The sequence below is a fragment of the Aquarana catesbeiana genome, linkage group LG01 (assembly GCF_042186555.1).
Source record: "Aquarana catesbeiana isolate 2022-GZ linkage group LG01, ASM4218655v1, whole genome shotgun sequence".
Lineage (NCBI taxonomy): Eukaryota > Metazoa > Chordata > Amphibia > Anura > Ranidae > Aquarana > Aquarana catesbeiana.
This window is the reverse complement of record NC_133324.1, coordinates 683,313,845-683,331,822: the sequence shown is the minus strand read 5'-3', so window position 1 is coordinate 683,331,822 and position 17,978 is coordinate 683,313,845. Positions and strand designations below refer to the sequence as shown.

Below are 17,978 nucleotides of genomic sequence, written 5' to 3'. Positions count from 1 at the left end.
TGTAAACTAAGAAGTCCGGATTCTGTGTTTACAAGTGACAGCTTGTCTGCCAACGGCTCTCGCAAATCTCCCAATGGCTCCCACAGGGGTTTAGGGGGTCAATCCACCACCTAGGGGGAGTTCCTGCACCTATTTACTGAGAAAAAAAAACCCTGACCATCAGTTATCGTTTATTATAACTGATGATGAATCTGTATCACTGGACAAGTTTGTTGGGAATCCCCCACCATTTTTGTTTGCAAACAGGGTCTGGTATGGAATTTAGGGGGTGACCTTACACCACTTTTTTTTTGTTGGTCGGCCATTCTTAAAACTGAAATCTGGCCCAAAAAAGTCTTCCCATGCAGGGGGCTGTGCCAACACTACACGGGTCAACTGCTCAGTTTTGTCTAGGTTATTGGAGAATGGAGATATACTTACCTAATCCTTCAAGACCCTCCCCTGTGGTTCCTGTCCCCTCGCGGTCTAGCTGTCTTGTGCGCTGGACTGTTCCTGACGTCATCACACCCATAGGCCTGCTCTGGATGTGAGGACATCAGGAACAGTCCACCACAAGATTGTGGGGAAGTGGCGTTTGCAGGTGAAGAGGAGGATCAGGTGAGTATAATCTTTCTCCAATCCCCTAGACAAAAACGATCAGTTGACCCGTGATGTGTGGGCACAGCCCTCTGTATGGGAGAACCTTTCTTTTGCCTGGACTTGGGCTTTAAAATGCCAGATCCTCATCAAGGGTCATTTGTTTTTCAAAACCAAAATTGTTTTTTGTGGTGTATCATAACAAGCAATGACAGTACACTCGTCAGCATCTTTTGTATGGAATTTAGGGAGGACTCCACATATTTTTTTTGTTGTGTGGGCACCCCCTTCATTATTCATACCAGACCCTCATCTAGGGGCCATTTTTTTACAGACAGAATGAAATAGCAGGGAAATGTCATTAAGCAGCATTTTTTTTTATCTTTCTAAATGTCACTTTCACTGTAGTACATCATACAGATGTGCCACATCATAGGCAGGTTTAAGGCAGAGAGCAAGCATTTTATTTGAAAGAAGTGTTATTTTTTATGTTTTCCTTTAAGCCTGATTAAAAGAACTGCACACTGCTAAACAGTAGGTTTTTTTGCATTGGTACACGTCCTCCATGGCAATGTCCAGCTCCCTATGCCCTTTGTTTGAGCATACCCTGCATGTTAGCTTTGAAAATAGAGAGAATTGATTTTTGAGATTGTCCCCCATTGACTTCAGTGGGTTTTAAATTAACATTCACAATTCCTGAACTATCAGTTTAGCGAATGTTCCAAGGATTGAACCTAATCACATTCGGAACATCACTACAACTGAAAAGCTAAAAAAAGTTTTGTCTAGAAATGGGCTGACTAGTAGTATCACCTGTTCACACAGATAGAATGGTTTTTAGGAGGTTACTGGAGCTGATAAATAGTCCTATGCCCACCTCTCCTTCCTTGAGAGGACTATCATAACATTTTGCTTATGCCCTTTACTTGTTTACTCTTTGCCCCCTATAGTTTTGATCCAGTCACTTCTGTGATTAATCTGTGTCTTGGTGTTCCTAAGTGTACTGCTGTGTATCCATTATATAGTCCTCTTCAACTTTGGCTCTGCTCCACTAAAGTTTTGGCATTTGTACTTGCTTCCCTTGGAAGCAGGATGTGACAGTACTGCTAATGTTAAACACAGTAGTGGATTTTGGTCCACAGATTCCAGATTTCCAATCTGTGAAATGTTTATTAGGATTGTGTCACCTACTAGTCCTGAACCATGAAGACTGTTTATGGGGCGAACACTAAACACAAAGATGAAAGCCAATACCATTACAATATCCATCAGCTGTTGCTCAGCTTCATTCTATTTCAGCAGTTGTTCATCTGAAAATAGACCCCAAACAGACAACTACAAAGGGCTTGGCTGCCAAGGGAAGCATGATACTTTGAGAGTGTACGGACTCAGTCAGAGACAACTTATTCAGTAGATTTGTAATAAAAGCCAATCATGAATGTATATAAGTTGTTTGTACCAGTTCCTTGAATTTCCTTCATAATAGCTGAGGCTTGCGCCTGTCTTTCTTTCTGCAGGGCGCTGTGTGATAACATTTTGTTTTTTCCCTGAAACAGAAATAGAGAAAGAGAAAATCAGGTAACTGAAAAGAAACCATATACTGCCATCAGATATGCATTTTGGTAACATGGTACAGTAACCTGCAGAAACAAATCAAATTCTGGATTACTGCTGTCAGATTAGATAAAGCAACCTTGTCACAATTTTGAAATATGTAATTGTAGCACCCTCCTAGGTAGGTGTTAGATTGTGTTTTTGATTTATGCAGTGTGGCTGCAATTATTTGGTAGGCAAAAGCAAATTCTGCTCACTGTACCCAATAAAGCTGTAATCTGCTAGTTAGGTCTGCTTAGTGTTTTCAGCTGCTGCTAGTCTGGTCTATAGCTTCCTCTGTATCCAGGAGACTTGAGAAGTTTCCAGATAGTAGCTGTGAAGCTATGCAGATGGCAGCATGAATATTGATACAGGCCCGGCCTATCCCAGAGAAGCAGGCCCTGAAAGTGGGCTGGGAGACTGTATTTATTCAATGAGCACACTGAGCTCTGGGTCTTGTCCCAGAGTGGAGGAGTCCAGCCTGAGGGGGTGCACTGCCCTCTCAGGCACAGACTGCCATGTGGAGGCTTCAGGTGGGTGACCTGATGGAAGATTGCAGAGACTCGGGTGCTAAGAAAGAAACTGACTAAGGGGAGCTGTCTACCACAGATCTGTTTGGTATCACTGGAGGGCATTGCTTGGCAGATTGTAAGGAGGCATCCGTCTGTCTTTGGGCCTTGTGAGTACAGACATTGGCAAGATCTTGGATACCTTGTGCTTTAGCTACCCCTCTAGTGCCTAGTATAGTCAGCTGTGGGTCTGCTAAAGGGGCATCGGCTGGTGTCCTGAAGAGCTCTCTGCAGATATTGTTCACTAACGAGAAGGGGCTCTACTTCTGCTTAAAGCAGAAAGGAAGATTAAGTCCTCAGTGTGCATAGTTCTCATTCTTGGAGTATCCCAACCCTACCCTCATCCCTATCCAAGTTCTCCAAAAATAAAAACAAAAACAACAAGCCAGTTTTGTGCCTGGCTGCAGGGTTGAAGTTGGGAAGACCTGGACAAGTGATTTCTGCGGCTCCTCTGGGAGTAGCACTACATAATAAAGACATCCCTGCAAACAAATAATACTAATGTGCCTGTGGTAATACTCCTTTGGGTTGAAGACATACATTTGCTGAAAGATTCTTAGCATATGGTACAATTCTAGGTGTGTCAGATGCCCAGTTGTGCCCCAGTGTGCAATATGGTTGCTTCTGCCAGACCATGTATCATGTAGTTACATAGGTGTCAATGGAGGAAACCACAGAGTGTGTGTGTGTGTGTGTGTGTGTGTGTGTGTGTGTGTGTGTGTGTGTGTGTGTGTGTGTGTGTGTGTGTGTGTGGGGGGGGGGGGGGGGGGGGGGGCAACATCTGATACTCCTGGGAGAGTAGAATGCAGAAAGTTTCTTACTTCAGCCAAGAGAAGTTCAGGCAGCAAGACAGGTAAGTATTTATTTAGAATTAAAGGCAAGACTTTTTTCTAATTAGAATATAATAAACAAGGGTTATAACCCATCTGTGTCCCATTGGGGAGATTTCCCTCCACTTTTTGTCCCATTGCCACAACAGGAAGTGGGGGGAAATCCCTCCAAACTGAGGGAATCCTGGGGTGTCACCAGGGTCACCAATAGGGATGGGTGAACGGTTCGGGCCGAACTTTGGTTGTTCAGATGTTCTGCGAACACCGAACAATATGCGGTGTTTGGGACAAATTTGAAAGCCGCCGGAACACCGTTAAGTACTATGGGACACGAACATGAAAATCAAAAGTGCTCATTTTAAAAGCATATATGCAAGTTATTGTCATAAAAAGTGTTTGGGGACCCGGGTCCTGCCCCTCAATGCAAACAATTTTTTAAAAACGGCCGTTTTTTCGGGAGCAGTGATTTTTTTAATGCTTAAAGTGAAACAATAAAAATGAAATATTCCTTTAAATATTGTGCCTGGGGGGTATCTATCGTATGCCTGTAAAGTGGCGCATTTTTCCCGTGTTTAGAACAGTACCACAGCAAAAATAAATGTCTAAAGGAAAAATTGTCATTTAAAATTGATCGCGGCTGTAATGAATTGGTCTCAGCAATATAGATAAAACTCATTGAAAAAAAGAGCATGGGATCCCCCCAGTCCATTACCAGGCCCTTTGGGTCTGGTATGAATATTAAGGGGAACCCCGAACCAAAATTAAAAAAAAAAATTGCGTGGGGGTCCACCTAAAATCCATACCAGGCCCTTCGGGTCTGATATGGGAATTAGGAGGAACCCTGCGCCAAATTTTTTTAAAAAATGGCGTAAGGGTTCCCCCCCAAAATCCATACCAGACCCTTATCTGAGCATGCAATCTGGCAGGCCACAGGAAAAGAGGGGGGACGAGAGAGTGCCCCCCCTCCTGAACCGTACCAGGCCACATGCCCTCAACATGGGGAGGGTGCTTTGGGGTAGCTCCCCAAAGCACCTTGTCCCCATGTTGATGGGGACAAAGGCCTCATCCCCACAACCCTTGCCCGGTGGTTGTGGGGGTCTGCAGGCAGGGGGGCTTATTGGAATCTGGAATACCCCTTTAACAAGGGGACCCCCAGATCCCTGCCTCCCCCCTGTGTGAAATGGTAACGGGGTACAAATGTACCCCTAGCATTTCACAAAAAAAGTGTCAAAATGTTAAAAACGACAAGACACAGCTTGAGGACAAGTCCTTTATTAAAACATAAAAATGTCCCACGATGTCCATTCATCTTCTTCTTCATGCTGCGACGGAACGAAAAAAAATCTGCCACCTCTATGGGAGGCTCCCGCTTTGTGACGCTTCTTCGCTGATGACAGTTCTTATATAACTGAGGGCGGGGCCACCCGGTGACGTATCAGGGCGACCCCGCCCCCTCTGACGCCACTGGACATTCCCACAGCTTTCCCATGGCGTCAGAGGGGGGCGGGGTCACCCATTTGCATAACCGGGTGGCCCTTCCCCCCTCTGACACCATGGGGAAGCCGTGGGAAAGTCCCTGTGTCCCCAAACACTTTTTATGACAGTAACTTGCTGTTAAACCTTTAAAATGAGCACTTTTGATTATTCATGTTCGTGTCCCATAGACTTTAACGGTGTTTGTGTGTTCTGACTAATTTTTTGCCTGTTCGGTATGTTCTGGTGCGAACCGAACCGGGGGGGTGTTTGGCTCATCCCTAATCACCAAATGTAGTGTCTCCATTGGAAGATTTCTCCTCTATTACTTTTCTGGTGTCAATGTCAACCCAAAATGTGAGATTTTCTTTTACTTCTGATGATAACTGTAGACAGAACAAATAGAGTTCATGAATCTCCTTATTAAGGGCACAGACAGCAATAAAAACCTGACAGGTGTTCTAATCCCTCTGTCTATCCTAAACTAAACTTTTGCCTTTTTTTTCTTGCTTTGCCTTGAAGTCATTTTTATAGAAAAACTGTATTTCCTTTTGAAACTGCTGTACTTTGAGTCACTGACCTGGAACTTAGATGCAGCTGATGCAGTTAAAACTTCTGATTTGCATACTGGTTCTGGGTCAGTAACTAACAAAATAGGGAATTTACTGTAACACCATGACAGCCAGGCTACTAAACATTTTCAGAAGGAAGGATCAGAAATAGCAGTGTACATAATGTTGTTAGCACAAGTTTCTTTTGAAGATGGATTCTTGTTGCCCCCTGTACTGCTTTGCTGAATGAGTCATAAACTTTCCAGAGCAGTGAAAGTATGTGCAAATACAGACAAGCCATTAGTTTCAGAACATTTAACACATAACAGTTCATTTTTCTGGACAAGCTTTTAAAATTAATTCTTCATCAGGTCACAGCAGTACTGACATTCAGAGATTTAAAGTGATTGTAAAGGCTAATGCCCCGTACACACGGTCAGATTTTCCGACGGAAAATGTGCGATCAGAGTGTGTTGTCAGAAATTCCGACCGTGTGTGGGCTCCATCAGACATTTTTCATCAGATTTTCCGACACACAAAGTTTGAGAGCAGGCTAAAAAATGTTCCGCCAACAAAATCCGATCGCGTCAATTCCGACCGTGTGTGGACAATTCCAACGCACAAAGTGCCACGCATGCTCAGAAGAAATTCCGAGACGGAACAGCTCGGTCTGGTAAAATTAGCATTCGGAATGGATATAGCACTTTCGTCAGGCTGCAATGTTTAAAATTGTTTAATGCAGCACACTCTCTTCTTCTTTATAATGTGAGAAGAATGAAGTTGTTTTGCTGCTCATATTCACACAGAGTTCTTACAAACTTCTTTTTTTATTATTTATCATGATTTCATCAATATATTTTGATTTGTCACATCTGACAAAAAAGCAATATGTTTATATTTTTGGGTTTGTATTTTTTTCAAGCCTGATCATGTTTTTTTTTTTTTTTGTTTTACTCCAGAATATTTTTGGGTGTGTTTTGTGTGTCAAGTTACCACAACACCATTATTATCTTGTATTATTTAATCTCAAGGAGATTGTTTGGTGTTGGTGTCTCTTGTTAATTTTACATTGTATTTTTGAAATGTACCTGCCTCCTCACAAACAAACTGTCCTTTTTGAAGGAAAACACACATAGGCAATTATAATTGAAACAAAAATTCCTTTATTAAGGGATCTAAACCAAACAAAGAGGGAGGCAACGCTGTAGAAACAGCAGAAATTGGCGAAGCCTTTGGCCCCCAGGGCAGACATTAATTATTTTATTGCAAAATTGGTGGCCTGAGGATTCCATATATAAGGGAGTGCAGTCTGGTCCAGAAGTCCCAGAGATCCTGAACAGCAGCAGATGACACCTGTGTCCCCAGGCTGTGGTCATACAAGAGCCTGAATCTTTTGTCAAACCAAACTGAACCCAGGTCATCACTCTCTGGTCTTCCTTCCACGCTTCCTTCCATTCTGTGGCTCTGTTGGGGGTGTTTTATCTGCCATACTCAGGGCAGCTTCCTGTATTTGTCTATGAACAGGGGGAGGAAGTTGTTCCATCCATTTTACCATTTTATCATTGAAGCCATCTATTTTATCTGCAAGACACAACACAAGACAAACCCTAATGTCATGCGAAACTCTCCTAAGCTTGTTATGTTATAGGCCTCAATCTAGAAGCAGTATAGGCCCAAGTTTAGATCTTACCTTCGTTATCACGATCGGCGCCTCCAATACTCCTTCCTCCGCTCACAGATCGTACGTACTACGCACGCATGTTACGCTTTATATACACTGCGCATGTGTGAAACTCCGCCCGCCCCTGACGTTCTTTCTAGTCTATTCCCCACCCCTTCTCGTTCGGCGCAGTGGGGGAAGAGCACATGGCGGAGACACAGCAGGTGCGTGCTAATTACAGCAACGAGGAGGAGGAAAGCCCGGAGCCAGAAACGTCACAATACCAGAGGAGACGATTTAAGGCATCGAATATGTCCTTTGGGGAGATGTTGGAGATGGTCGACATACTGAAAAGGGCCGACTATGACGGTAAGTATGGACCTTACCCCAACCCCAATGTCAGAAAGGCCAAGATCATGGCGAAAGTAGTCAAGAGTCCTCACCGGAATTTTGGGGTACGACGATCGAAAGATCAACTGAGGAAGCGGTGGTCGCACCTCATATTAAGGGAGCATGAGCAGTACAGAAAGATCAGGAGAGTGCTTCAAAAAAGTAAGTACTTGTCCTGTGTTCCCATTCTTTATTTTTATAACGTTCGTGCTGCTCCATGTGCTTTTCTTTACTGTTATACAGTTTAAAATGGCAACTTTCATGTTAATGGGCACATTGTTCGTTTGTATGAAACATTGTTCGTTCGGCATAGAAAACCCCATTGTTTTGGCCATATGCATTTGAATACCTTTTTCTGGCCTACTTCTCTTAAAATAATTTTGGAGTCTAGATGGGTTTGTAACTAGAATGTAATGCAAACTAGATTCTGTGTAAGGAGAGGACACTCAGCAGCTGTTTACACATCTGGACACTGGAGCACTAGCGTGGGACAACAGAACACCCTTTTTATTAGGGGCCCCACACAGGTGCTCCAGTGTATACTATAGGGGTGACTCCATATGTGAAGCTTGTACAAAACAGGTAAGTATTCAAGCTTGACAAAGGAAAAAAATATTTATTCATCTTGTAACTCTGACCAAACAGACAATTGTTCCCATTTCCAAGCAATGTTTCATAATTCTATTTCTGCCATCAAATATCTGTGTGCTAAGTATACCAATTTTTTTTGGACATAGGGGAGAAAAGACTCGGAGGACACCCCTCATCCGAGGAGACCATAGACCCCCCACCTCTGGAAGAAGGGGAAATCCCCCAAAGCCAAGCAGAGCAGGTGGAGGAAGATGTGGTGGAACTATTCACCACAACAGGTGAGTGTCTGCGACCACAGGCTCAGGTAAGAGATGGATGCCGGCATATTTCTAATACATGTTTTTTTTTCTTAATTTATTTTTGTAGGTGATCATGAGGTTGTGGATCCAGGTCATTTCACCAGTGAGAGTGCCCAGATCCTGATCGGGGAGATCATGGGTGTAATAGGGACTTGGAAAACATCCAGAAAAACATCAATGAGTTTAAAAACAAAATGAAGAACATCATTGATGTTTTAGGGAGAGTTTAAAAGACCTCCAAATCCCTGACTTTTTGGTGGTATTTGTAATGGAAGAATTTGTTACATTTTTTGACATTTTATAGAAAAGCCAAATTTTGAAGATGCACACAATGTGTCAACATGTGCTATCTGCCATCACGGGAGATCAATGTATGCGTTTTGGGGGTGCAACCCCTTCCTCAATAATAAAGTAGTTGTGAGGAAGGGGTTGCACCCCAAAACACGTCCCTTGATCTCCCATGATGGCAGCTAGCACATGTTGACATTCTCCAATTTCTGTGCATCTTCAAAATTTGGCTTTTCCAGGGGTGACTTCACCCCATCTGAACACAATATCAAACACAGTTTCTAAATACTCATGTGTGATATTGCCTTCAATTTCTACAAAAGTTGAACTTTGTAAGTTCCAGATTTGTGTATTTATTGTTGGTTTGAAACATGCCTGTTTTACATTAAATGGACATTTCTACTTTTATTAATGTGACCCAAAAAATTGTTATACAACAAACATGTTGGTTTGTTTTAAAAACCTTTTATAAATGTACATGTGATTGTCCTGGTATTAAAAAGATTGATACTCAAGAATGCGTGGATTATTGTTTCAGTGCTCCTTAAATTTTGTGGTGGTAAAATTGTGGTTTTCAGTGACAATGGTGGTTATTTCCTAAGGGCAAATCCATTTTGCACTACAAGTGCAGTTTCAGTGCAGTCTCAAGTGCACTTGTAGTGCAAAGTGGATTTTCCTTTAGTCGATAAAACCCAACAGTGCTTTTTTAGGTTACACAATCACGCCATTTTCAGGACTCCCCACATTTCTGTCAGGGTCAGCTAAAAGAAACACAAGCAGTAAATGTCACCAAAGATTTTAGTAGTTAAAATGCTTTTTTAATTTGAAAAATGTATCATACATTGTCTGGCATATTGATGCCCCCCTACCCGCAAACTATTCAAGGGAACTAAGACGGACCTCGCGGGCATTCGGGGGACAAGCCAGGACGGCCAGCCTCAAGGGTTGTTTCAATTCCAGGAATTCAGGCCTCAGGCCCAACCGAGGCAGCATAGTTGGCAGAATTTGGCCTTAAAAAGTGTAGAACACAGCACGCCAAGATTATATGATTCAGTTTATACTCCTCCATGTGTATGGGTGTAAGAAATAGGTGGAACCGGCTGGCCATGATTCCAAATGTGTTCTCCACCACTCTTCTGGCTCTGGCCAGCCGGTAATTAAAAACCTTCTGGTCTGGGGTGAGGGTCCTCATAGGGAATGGCCACATAAGATGGTCCCCCAGCGCAAACGCTTCATCCGCAACGAAGACGAATGGGAGTCCTTCCACATTATCTTCTGGAGGTGGCAAGTCCAAGCTGCCACTCTGTAGACGCCTGTAGAACTCCGTCTGGGCGATGACTCCACCATCGGACATCCGGCCATTCTTCCCCACGTCCACATACAGGAACTCATAAGTAGCCGACACCACCGCCAACATCACAATACTATTGAACCCCTTGTATTGGCAGCCCACTGGACAGGTAAGAAGTGTCATAATACAAAGAGATAAATACACACTGTACAAATGGAAGCACATTTTTACATTCTGCTATTACCTATCAAGATAATAATAGGATGCAAAAACTTTAAACAGTACCATTTGTAAGTATTCAGGCAGGCCCTTGCACTACATGCTTTGTGGAATTCATCCATAAATATGACCACTAAAGAGGTGGGTATAGTGTGTATGGGTTTGTCAAAGTCAGCAGATGGAGGATTGGTATCAGCTGAGTTAGCAGTTGGGGGGAGGGAGAGTTCCAAATAATTTTGGAACACAAAAAAAAAGCCTCTGGCACTCTGCCAGAGTTTCAAACACACATCACGAATTTCTACATTTTAGGGGGTTTTTAGCGTAAAGCACTACTATGGAGCTGACAAAATACATTGTTAATTGACTACACAAGGTGAATATAGGCACAGGAGAGAATGCTGGGGAGGTAAGTGAAGGCAAATATGTATGAAGGACAAAAACAAACTAAAATTCCAGCATGCATGAGGACAAAGGGGACATTCACAGCATATTACAATCATGGTAATTAGGGAATGAGGAAAGAAATAAAATACATTAGCAAACTTTCTATACAATAAAATGTGATATTAAAGGATAAAAATCTTATCTTAATATAATCCTTCTGCAGGACCTGAATGATGGCAGAACAGGTTATGATCCCCAGAGCCTGGGGGGAGATGCCTGTCGAGAACTTGAGGTCCTGCAGGTTTCTCCCCGTCGCCAAGTACCGCAGGGTGGCGACTAGCCTCTGCTATGGAGTGATGGCTTGCCTCATGCAGGTATCCTCATGCAAATTGCACTCCTGTGACCCATAGGAGAAGTCCAGCCAAACGAACTCAGGCTGGACTTCTCCTTTAAGGGGAAGAGTCGGGGAACTTTGTTTAAATGTGTCCTTGCCCTTTAAGAATCAACACTTTGTGTTCTCCACAAAGTGTTTGTGCAGATCTATTTTTTTTGCCGTTTCTGAAATTTATTTATGGATGAAGGAGTTTAAACAGTTTGCAGCATTTTTACAGCTCATTAACCTATCGGCCCAGGTCACTAAAGACTGAAATGAGTTTGCATGTCATATTTAGACATCTTAACCTTTTAAATTAAAGCTGACTCACTAAAATTTTACAACTCTGCTGACATCATATGCAAAATTGTGTGCACTTAACAGGAATCTGCAAAGGCATGAGCTTGTTATTTTGCATGTACTAATCCACATATGCCATGCACACTTTGCATATTAAAGTGGAGAATTAGGTGTGAAATAGAGAGCTCAGTTTTTCTTGCTAAAAGTAGATATTTTTTTTGCAAGATGGAGCTCTTTCTGAAAGTTTGCAAAGAGGTGACCTTGCTACTGTTTATGCTGATCTTGATGCCAAGGGGTTGATTTTCTAAAATTGGCGAGTGCAAAATCTGGGCAGCTGTGCATGGTAGCCAATCAGCTTCTATCTTTAGCTTGTTTAATTAAGCTTTGACAAAAAAAAAAACATCCTGAAAGCTGATTCGTTTCTATGCAGAACTGCACCAGATGTTGCACTCTCCAGTTTTAGTAAATCAACCCCAAGTGTAATCTTATGCCTAGTGTTTATTTCTATACACCCTGTATGCTGAATTGTGTTATTACCTTTGTTAATCCATTTCTATCCTTACTTCATTACAAACCATATCAGATGATTATATATTAGTTTGCATTTACTAACTGGTTCAGCGCCCGTTCTCCTTGATAAAGTACTGCTGCTGTGTACTAAGTATTATTTTCAATAATTTTCTGTGATATTGCATGCATTGTACACTCAACCTGGTGTGTCAGAGGGGCTGAGGTTCTTAAAGAGGTTGAGGCAAAGAACAGGGGACCCATCCCAACCAGTGGCTCCTATGGGGTAGTAAGTTCATTATTATATAAAGTATATATTAGTATTAAAATGTCTATGTCTTTTCTAAGTGTAGTTCCTTTCAATATCCTTTTTGTAGGTGTTATATGTAAAGGTCTAGATAGAGATAATAGAGTGAAGTAAGAGCTCATTCCCACCTGGTGCACTGGGCGCCCGCTGAACAATCTTGCCAAGTTCGGTCCCAACCCTAGACAAGGCAGCAAGTCTTTTTTCTAGTTCACACCACTATGTTGCTATAGTGTGTGCTGAAAGCAAGTACTGCATGCAGTACTTTTTTCAGTGAAACATAGTGCAATGCAATCGACTGCCTTGCACTGTTCTGCCGAAAATAGAATTGCATAAAATGTCACTTGGGAAAAACACTTGTCACAACGAAAAACTGTAATATCAGTTTCTATATTTTTGGGGATTTCCATGGCAAAATCTTTAGTTCTCAGGTCTGCATCCCTGCTAAAGTCATTCTGATGTGGCTACACTGTCTACTGGATGTTCAATGTTATACGATATTATACTATGGAGATTGCAACAGACAGAGGGAACACCCTTAGGTAAGTGGTATACTAACCCTTTAAGAGGATTTTCACAAAATATGACCCCCTTTTCTGCCTCTATAACTTGGACTCCTAGGGTTGCCCGGATTATTTCTTGACCAGACAGTCAAACCATTTTAACTTCTGTCTATTTTCTTGATTCTGCAGCATTGCCTCAGTCTTTAAAGATTGTGCTCTTGAGCTGATGTGGTATACCAGACCTCCCTTCCTGCTTGCCATTAGCACCTGCCCCCATGCACTGCTTTCAAACAATTAGTCCCCAGTCCTTGCACCTACCCAGCCTGCTGACTACCCCCTTCCACAAGCATCATATCTACTTAGTAGAAAGTGGCTAGCTAGGGGAGAGACTAATAGCATAAAAAATTAGTTTGTCCTCTGCAATACTGCCTTTCCCCCTGCTAGTGATCACAGCCTAGTCATAGTAAGCCAATCTGAGGCTCAGTCAACATGCTTGCCTTGCACTGAGTCAGCAAAGCATAGAGAATGGCTTACTGCAAAGTGTTTCAGTATAAGAGTCCCTTCTGTCACTGACAGTATCAATCCATCCATCAAAATGGAACATCATCAGCATCAACATTTCCAACTGAATGTATTAGATAGTGAGTAAAGCCTCGTACACACACGATCGGATTTTCCGCAGACAAAACCTCTGACTTTTGTCTTGCATATGTAGCGCTTGGTTGCTACTAGTTACTAACATCCACCATGTCACCCAACTGCCCAACCTACATTTATCACTTCTGAGACAGTGAACAGTCATTTGCGTTGTTTTGTTTTATTTATTGGGGGATATATCTTGGTTGAGGGAAAGGAAATATGGGATGCCCATAGAGCCACTGCTTTGCCATCATAGTTAAGAATTAGAACAAAAGGTTGAGCCGTGAAGTATTAGTGTACAAATAATATCTACAGTCACTTCCCCTGCATAACACCATGCAGGCTATTTCTCCTCCTCTGCGTATCTCCTGCAGAATGTTGCTCCCAGGACTTTCACCCTCCTGCACAAACTTCCACTGTAGATCATTACTTTTCCTGTAATAATAATCCTCTTTTGACAAAAGAGACCCCTCTGAACAGTCCCTGTTGCTGGCTAGATTTGGTTGTAGAGGTCTGCAGTACCTCTCCCCGGCGGCCTAGTAATTTAGTAACATGTGCTGATTGGTGGACTACTGTTCCCAGATAGTCCGGCCTGCAAATCCTGTGCCCTCAGGCCACATCGATTTGACACTTTCGCCACAGTCTCTCCTCTGGCCTCACACCCAGCTCCCCTGGCATGCCTCATCCAGAAATCCACTGCGGCCCACTCAACGACCTTCTCCTGCCCCGAGTCCATGATGGAGAACTTTAACTGGACATATGTTCTGACAGCTTCTCCAGCCCCTCTGCTCCAGAACACTTCATCCATGACCGCGTATGGACAAAGATCCTTCATCTAAGACCGTGTAAAGATGAAGCTCCTTCCCAGCTCTCCCGGGCTCCTCAGCTAGGCCTCGCAACCCCCCCCCCAGATTGCCTAGTACTCCATTCTCCATATCTCCCGGCCAACAACTCCTCCCCAGCAGGCTGTTACCTCAGCATATATGGGAGGCCCGCCCCCTGCCAATTCCAGTTGAGGATTGGTCAGGGCTCCTCACATGAGCTGCCTGCCACTCCAGTCCTAGGCCCTGCCCCTCTTCCAGAACATTCTTTCTGGAAGCAGGGGAGGTGCCTCAGAACTAAAGCACAGATGGTCACACCCACTGCTGCACTAACCACTCCCTGCCCCCCAGATCAAAACAAGCAGGCCTAGCCTGAAGCATAGGCCTGCCCAAATTTACCTGCGCTGACAGTTTCCCTCACAAAATCTTCATGCTAGCACCTACTTATGGTAGAGGGTGCTACCCATACAAATGGCAAGGAATTGACGGCCAACAAACACGAACGTAGTGATGTACTACGTGGTTTTTCAGCTCTTTAGCACCATGCTTTTGGGCTCCTTCTGCTAATTTCGTGTTAGTAGACGTTTGAAGCGAGTGTTGATTTGCGCTTTTCAGTTTGCGCTTTTCATTTCGTGCTTTTCAGTTCATTTCCCAAAGGCCGTTTGTCAACTAGACATGTTGCGGAATCGGAGAAGATAACATGTTATTTATTATTGGCCTTGGAGTTATTGCTTTGACCCAAGTCCAGTCCAGGAACAGGAGGAGGAGGATTTCTTGGAACAAAAATTGGTTGCTTTAGTAATGGTGAACAATTATATCATATGCCTTTGCTGCAGGAGTTCCAGGAGAATAATCTGGATGATTTTCGTAATTATCTCCGGATGACGGATCACTGCTTACACCAATTCTTGGCATTGGTGACCCCCTATATTAAGAAGCAGGACACATGCATGAGGCTTTTATTTTATTTTTTGGTTGAATAACGATTTGATTTGGTATATTTTCTATATTTTTGGATGCATATAATGCACTTTTTGGTTAAGTTCTATTGGCAGATAGCATGTCTAATTTTATTTGTTTTCTTTTTTTAATGCACAATAAAAAAATTGTGGAGAATAATACTTGGCTATGTGTTTTACTTCAAATGACAGTTTGGGAGTAGGCAGTTACATTAAAAAAAATACAAAGTAAAAATGTTAAAAACTACGGGATAATGGTGTTGTGGTAACTTGCATAATAATATTATTCTTGATATCACTAGAAAATAAAAGCCTTTTAAAATACGTTTGGCAGAAATCCATCAGTATCATCAGCAAAGCAGCTTCATTATTATCCTATTAAAGAAGAAGAGAATGTGCGCTGCATTTCGAGATATCATAATTTGCAACGTCACGAATGTTAATTCTCCATTACGAACGCTAGTTTACAAGACCGACCTCTTCTGGCTCGTCCTTGCTTCTGAGCATGCGTGTTTGTACTCTGGACTTTTTTCTGACGGACTTGTGTACACACGCTAGGAAAATCCGACAACAGACATTTGTCCGCTGAAAATGTTAAAGCCTGTTATCCAACATTTGTCCATGGAAAATCCGACAACAATTGTCCGATGGAGTGTACAAACAGTTGGATTTTCCGCCAACAGCCCATCATCACACATTTCCCATCGGAAAATCCGATCGTGTGTACGAGGCTTAAGTCAAGATGAGTCTGGGGTCAGTTGGCAAACTCAGTAGCTTCTCAGCTCTTGGAAGTGTCAGTGTCATATGAAGACCAGTTTCTGGCCAAGTATCTGTGATGGTGTCTGTGAATCAAGGGTTGGTCAGCTTAGCTAGTGCCAGCTACACTGCAGCCTTCAAAATCCGCAGGCTAGCATTCCTACATAAAGCTAACAGATGAGTCAGCAGTCACTAAATGAGTTCCCAATCTGAAGAAAAAATATAGGATATCATATCCAGTATAATTAAATTTATACTGTTTAATCTATAACAATTAAGCCACATTCAATATAGATAAGCCACTACATGCCTTTACATTGTCATGCTTTGTGCACCACCTAAGAAAACTAAATATCAGACTTTGTCAGCACCCATTAGACTACCACTGTGGATATGTTTAGGCATCAGCAGCTGATGGGTGGCTGTAGCAACTCATAGGTAAGTGTAACAAAACATTCAAATTCACCCAATGCAAACCTGCATGTTTGTGTAACAATTTCTACTGTACGCATTCAGCAGCAGGAATCATGTACGGTATGTACAGCAAGCTGCCATCCAATGTTTAGAGGCATCTTAACATGCAACAGGTCATGTTAGTGTAGTGCTACCCCCAAAGGAGCCGCTGGCAATTGGGCCTATTTCCCCCCTTTACAGTACCCAGAGCCAGGCACACCGTAGAATAGGACTGTACGAAATGAAGGACTTTCTATACTTCTGGCTGCTCTGTACAGGTTGCAAGCTGTATTGCACAGCTTTAGATGTCTTATATTTCCCATAGTAGTAGTAGTAGCAGTAGTACACACTATACTTCTGGAACACTGTAGAAGACAGGGGAAAGCAGCAGACCAGCAACCTGTGAGACACTGCACAGCTCCTGACACAATTAACCCCTGCTCCTCTGCCTATAGAGGAGCCAACTAAATTTACCTAACAACTAGCAAACTAACAGGGTGTTACATTAGCAAATGCAGTTAGCTAGCTTGCCACTAGATTACTTTGTTCCCAATATAGTGTAATAAAGGGGAATTATGTAATTGAGTGCTAGGCACCTTTTAGAGAAAACCTTCCTCTAGTATTGTCATGGGTGGAGTTAGTGGTCATATAAATGCCAGGATTGGTGGAGCCTAGATGAGATGAGGCATGGGAGCCAAACACCCCAGAGCTAGTCAGATGTAGTCAGCTACTGCCAAGGGCCCTGAACAGGGCTGGAACTCCAGGTGAAGTCATGACTATAGGATTCGTCAACTACGGTCTTATGCCCCGTACACACGGTCGGATTTTCCGATGGAAAATGTCCGATCGGAGCGTGTTGTCGGAAATTCCGACCGTGTGTGGGCTCCATCGGACATTTTCCATCGGATTTTCCGACACACAAAGTTGGAGAGCAGGAGATAAAATTTTCCGACAACAAAATCCGTTGTCGGAAATTCCGATCGTGTGTACACAAATCCGACGGACAAAGTGCCACGCATGCTCAGAATAAATAAAGAGATGAAAGCTATTGGCCACTGCCCCGTTTATAGTCCCGACGTACATGTTTTACGTCACCGCGTTTAAAACGATCGGATTTTCCGACAACTTTGTTTGACCGTGTGTATGCAAGACAAGTTTGAGCCAACATCCGTCGCAAAAAATCCTAGGATTTTGTTGTCGGAATGTCCGAACAAAGTCCGACCGTGTGTACGCCCTATTACACTTATCTTATACCTATAATAACCACACAACGCTGCGTGACATGGGTTTAAATGGCCACAACAGCCCTTTTATTAACAAATTATATAACAACAAACAAAACAATTTTAACACCAGGAGGGGGTCTTTGGGGTTCCATTTTGATCAATAACAACTGTGTCCTCAGCTGTGCCCCAGCCGGCTCAAAGACATTGCGACTTTCCAATTTTTCTTTCCCATGGGACCTAAGTTCTGGGAGAACCACCAACAACCAACCAAGGTGGGATCCCCCAAAAATTCAATAATCTGTTTTAGTTCTTGACCCCCCAAAGACCCCCTGACCCGCCAGCTGTTGTGACAGATGTAAAAAGAAAAATTTTTTTTTTTTTTTTTTACCCTTCATACATTTTATTCTCCTTTTTTTTATATAA

The 17,978-nt window shown here is 42.8% G+C and overlaps 1 protein-coding gene across 1 annotated transcript in view; it reads right to left on the bottom strand.

The window, feature by feature from the left end:
- MYOZ2 (myozenin 2) overlaps positions 1 to 17,978 on the bottom strand; it is a 161,118-nt gene that overhangs the window by 110,235 nt on the left and 32,905 nt on the right. The window contains exon 2 of the mRNA XM_073603270.1: positions 2,036 to 2,123. Coding sequence (XP_073459371.1) covers positions 2,036 to 2,111 — 76 coding nt within the window. The 5' untranslated portion in view covers positions 2,112 to 2,123. The remainder of the gene's footprint in view (positions 1 to 2,035; positions 2,124 to 17,978) is intronic.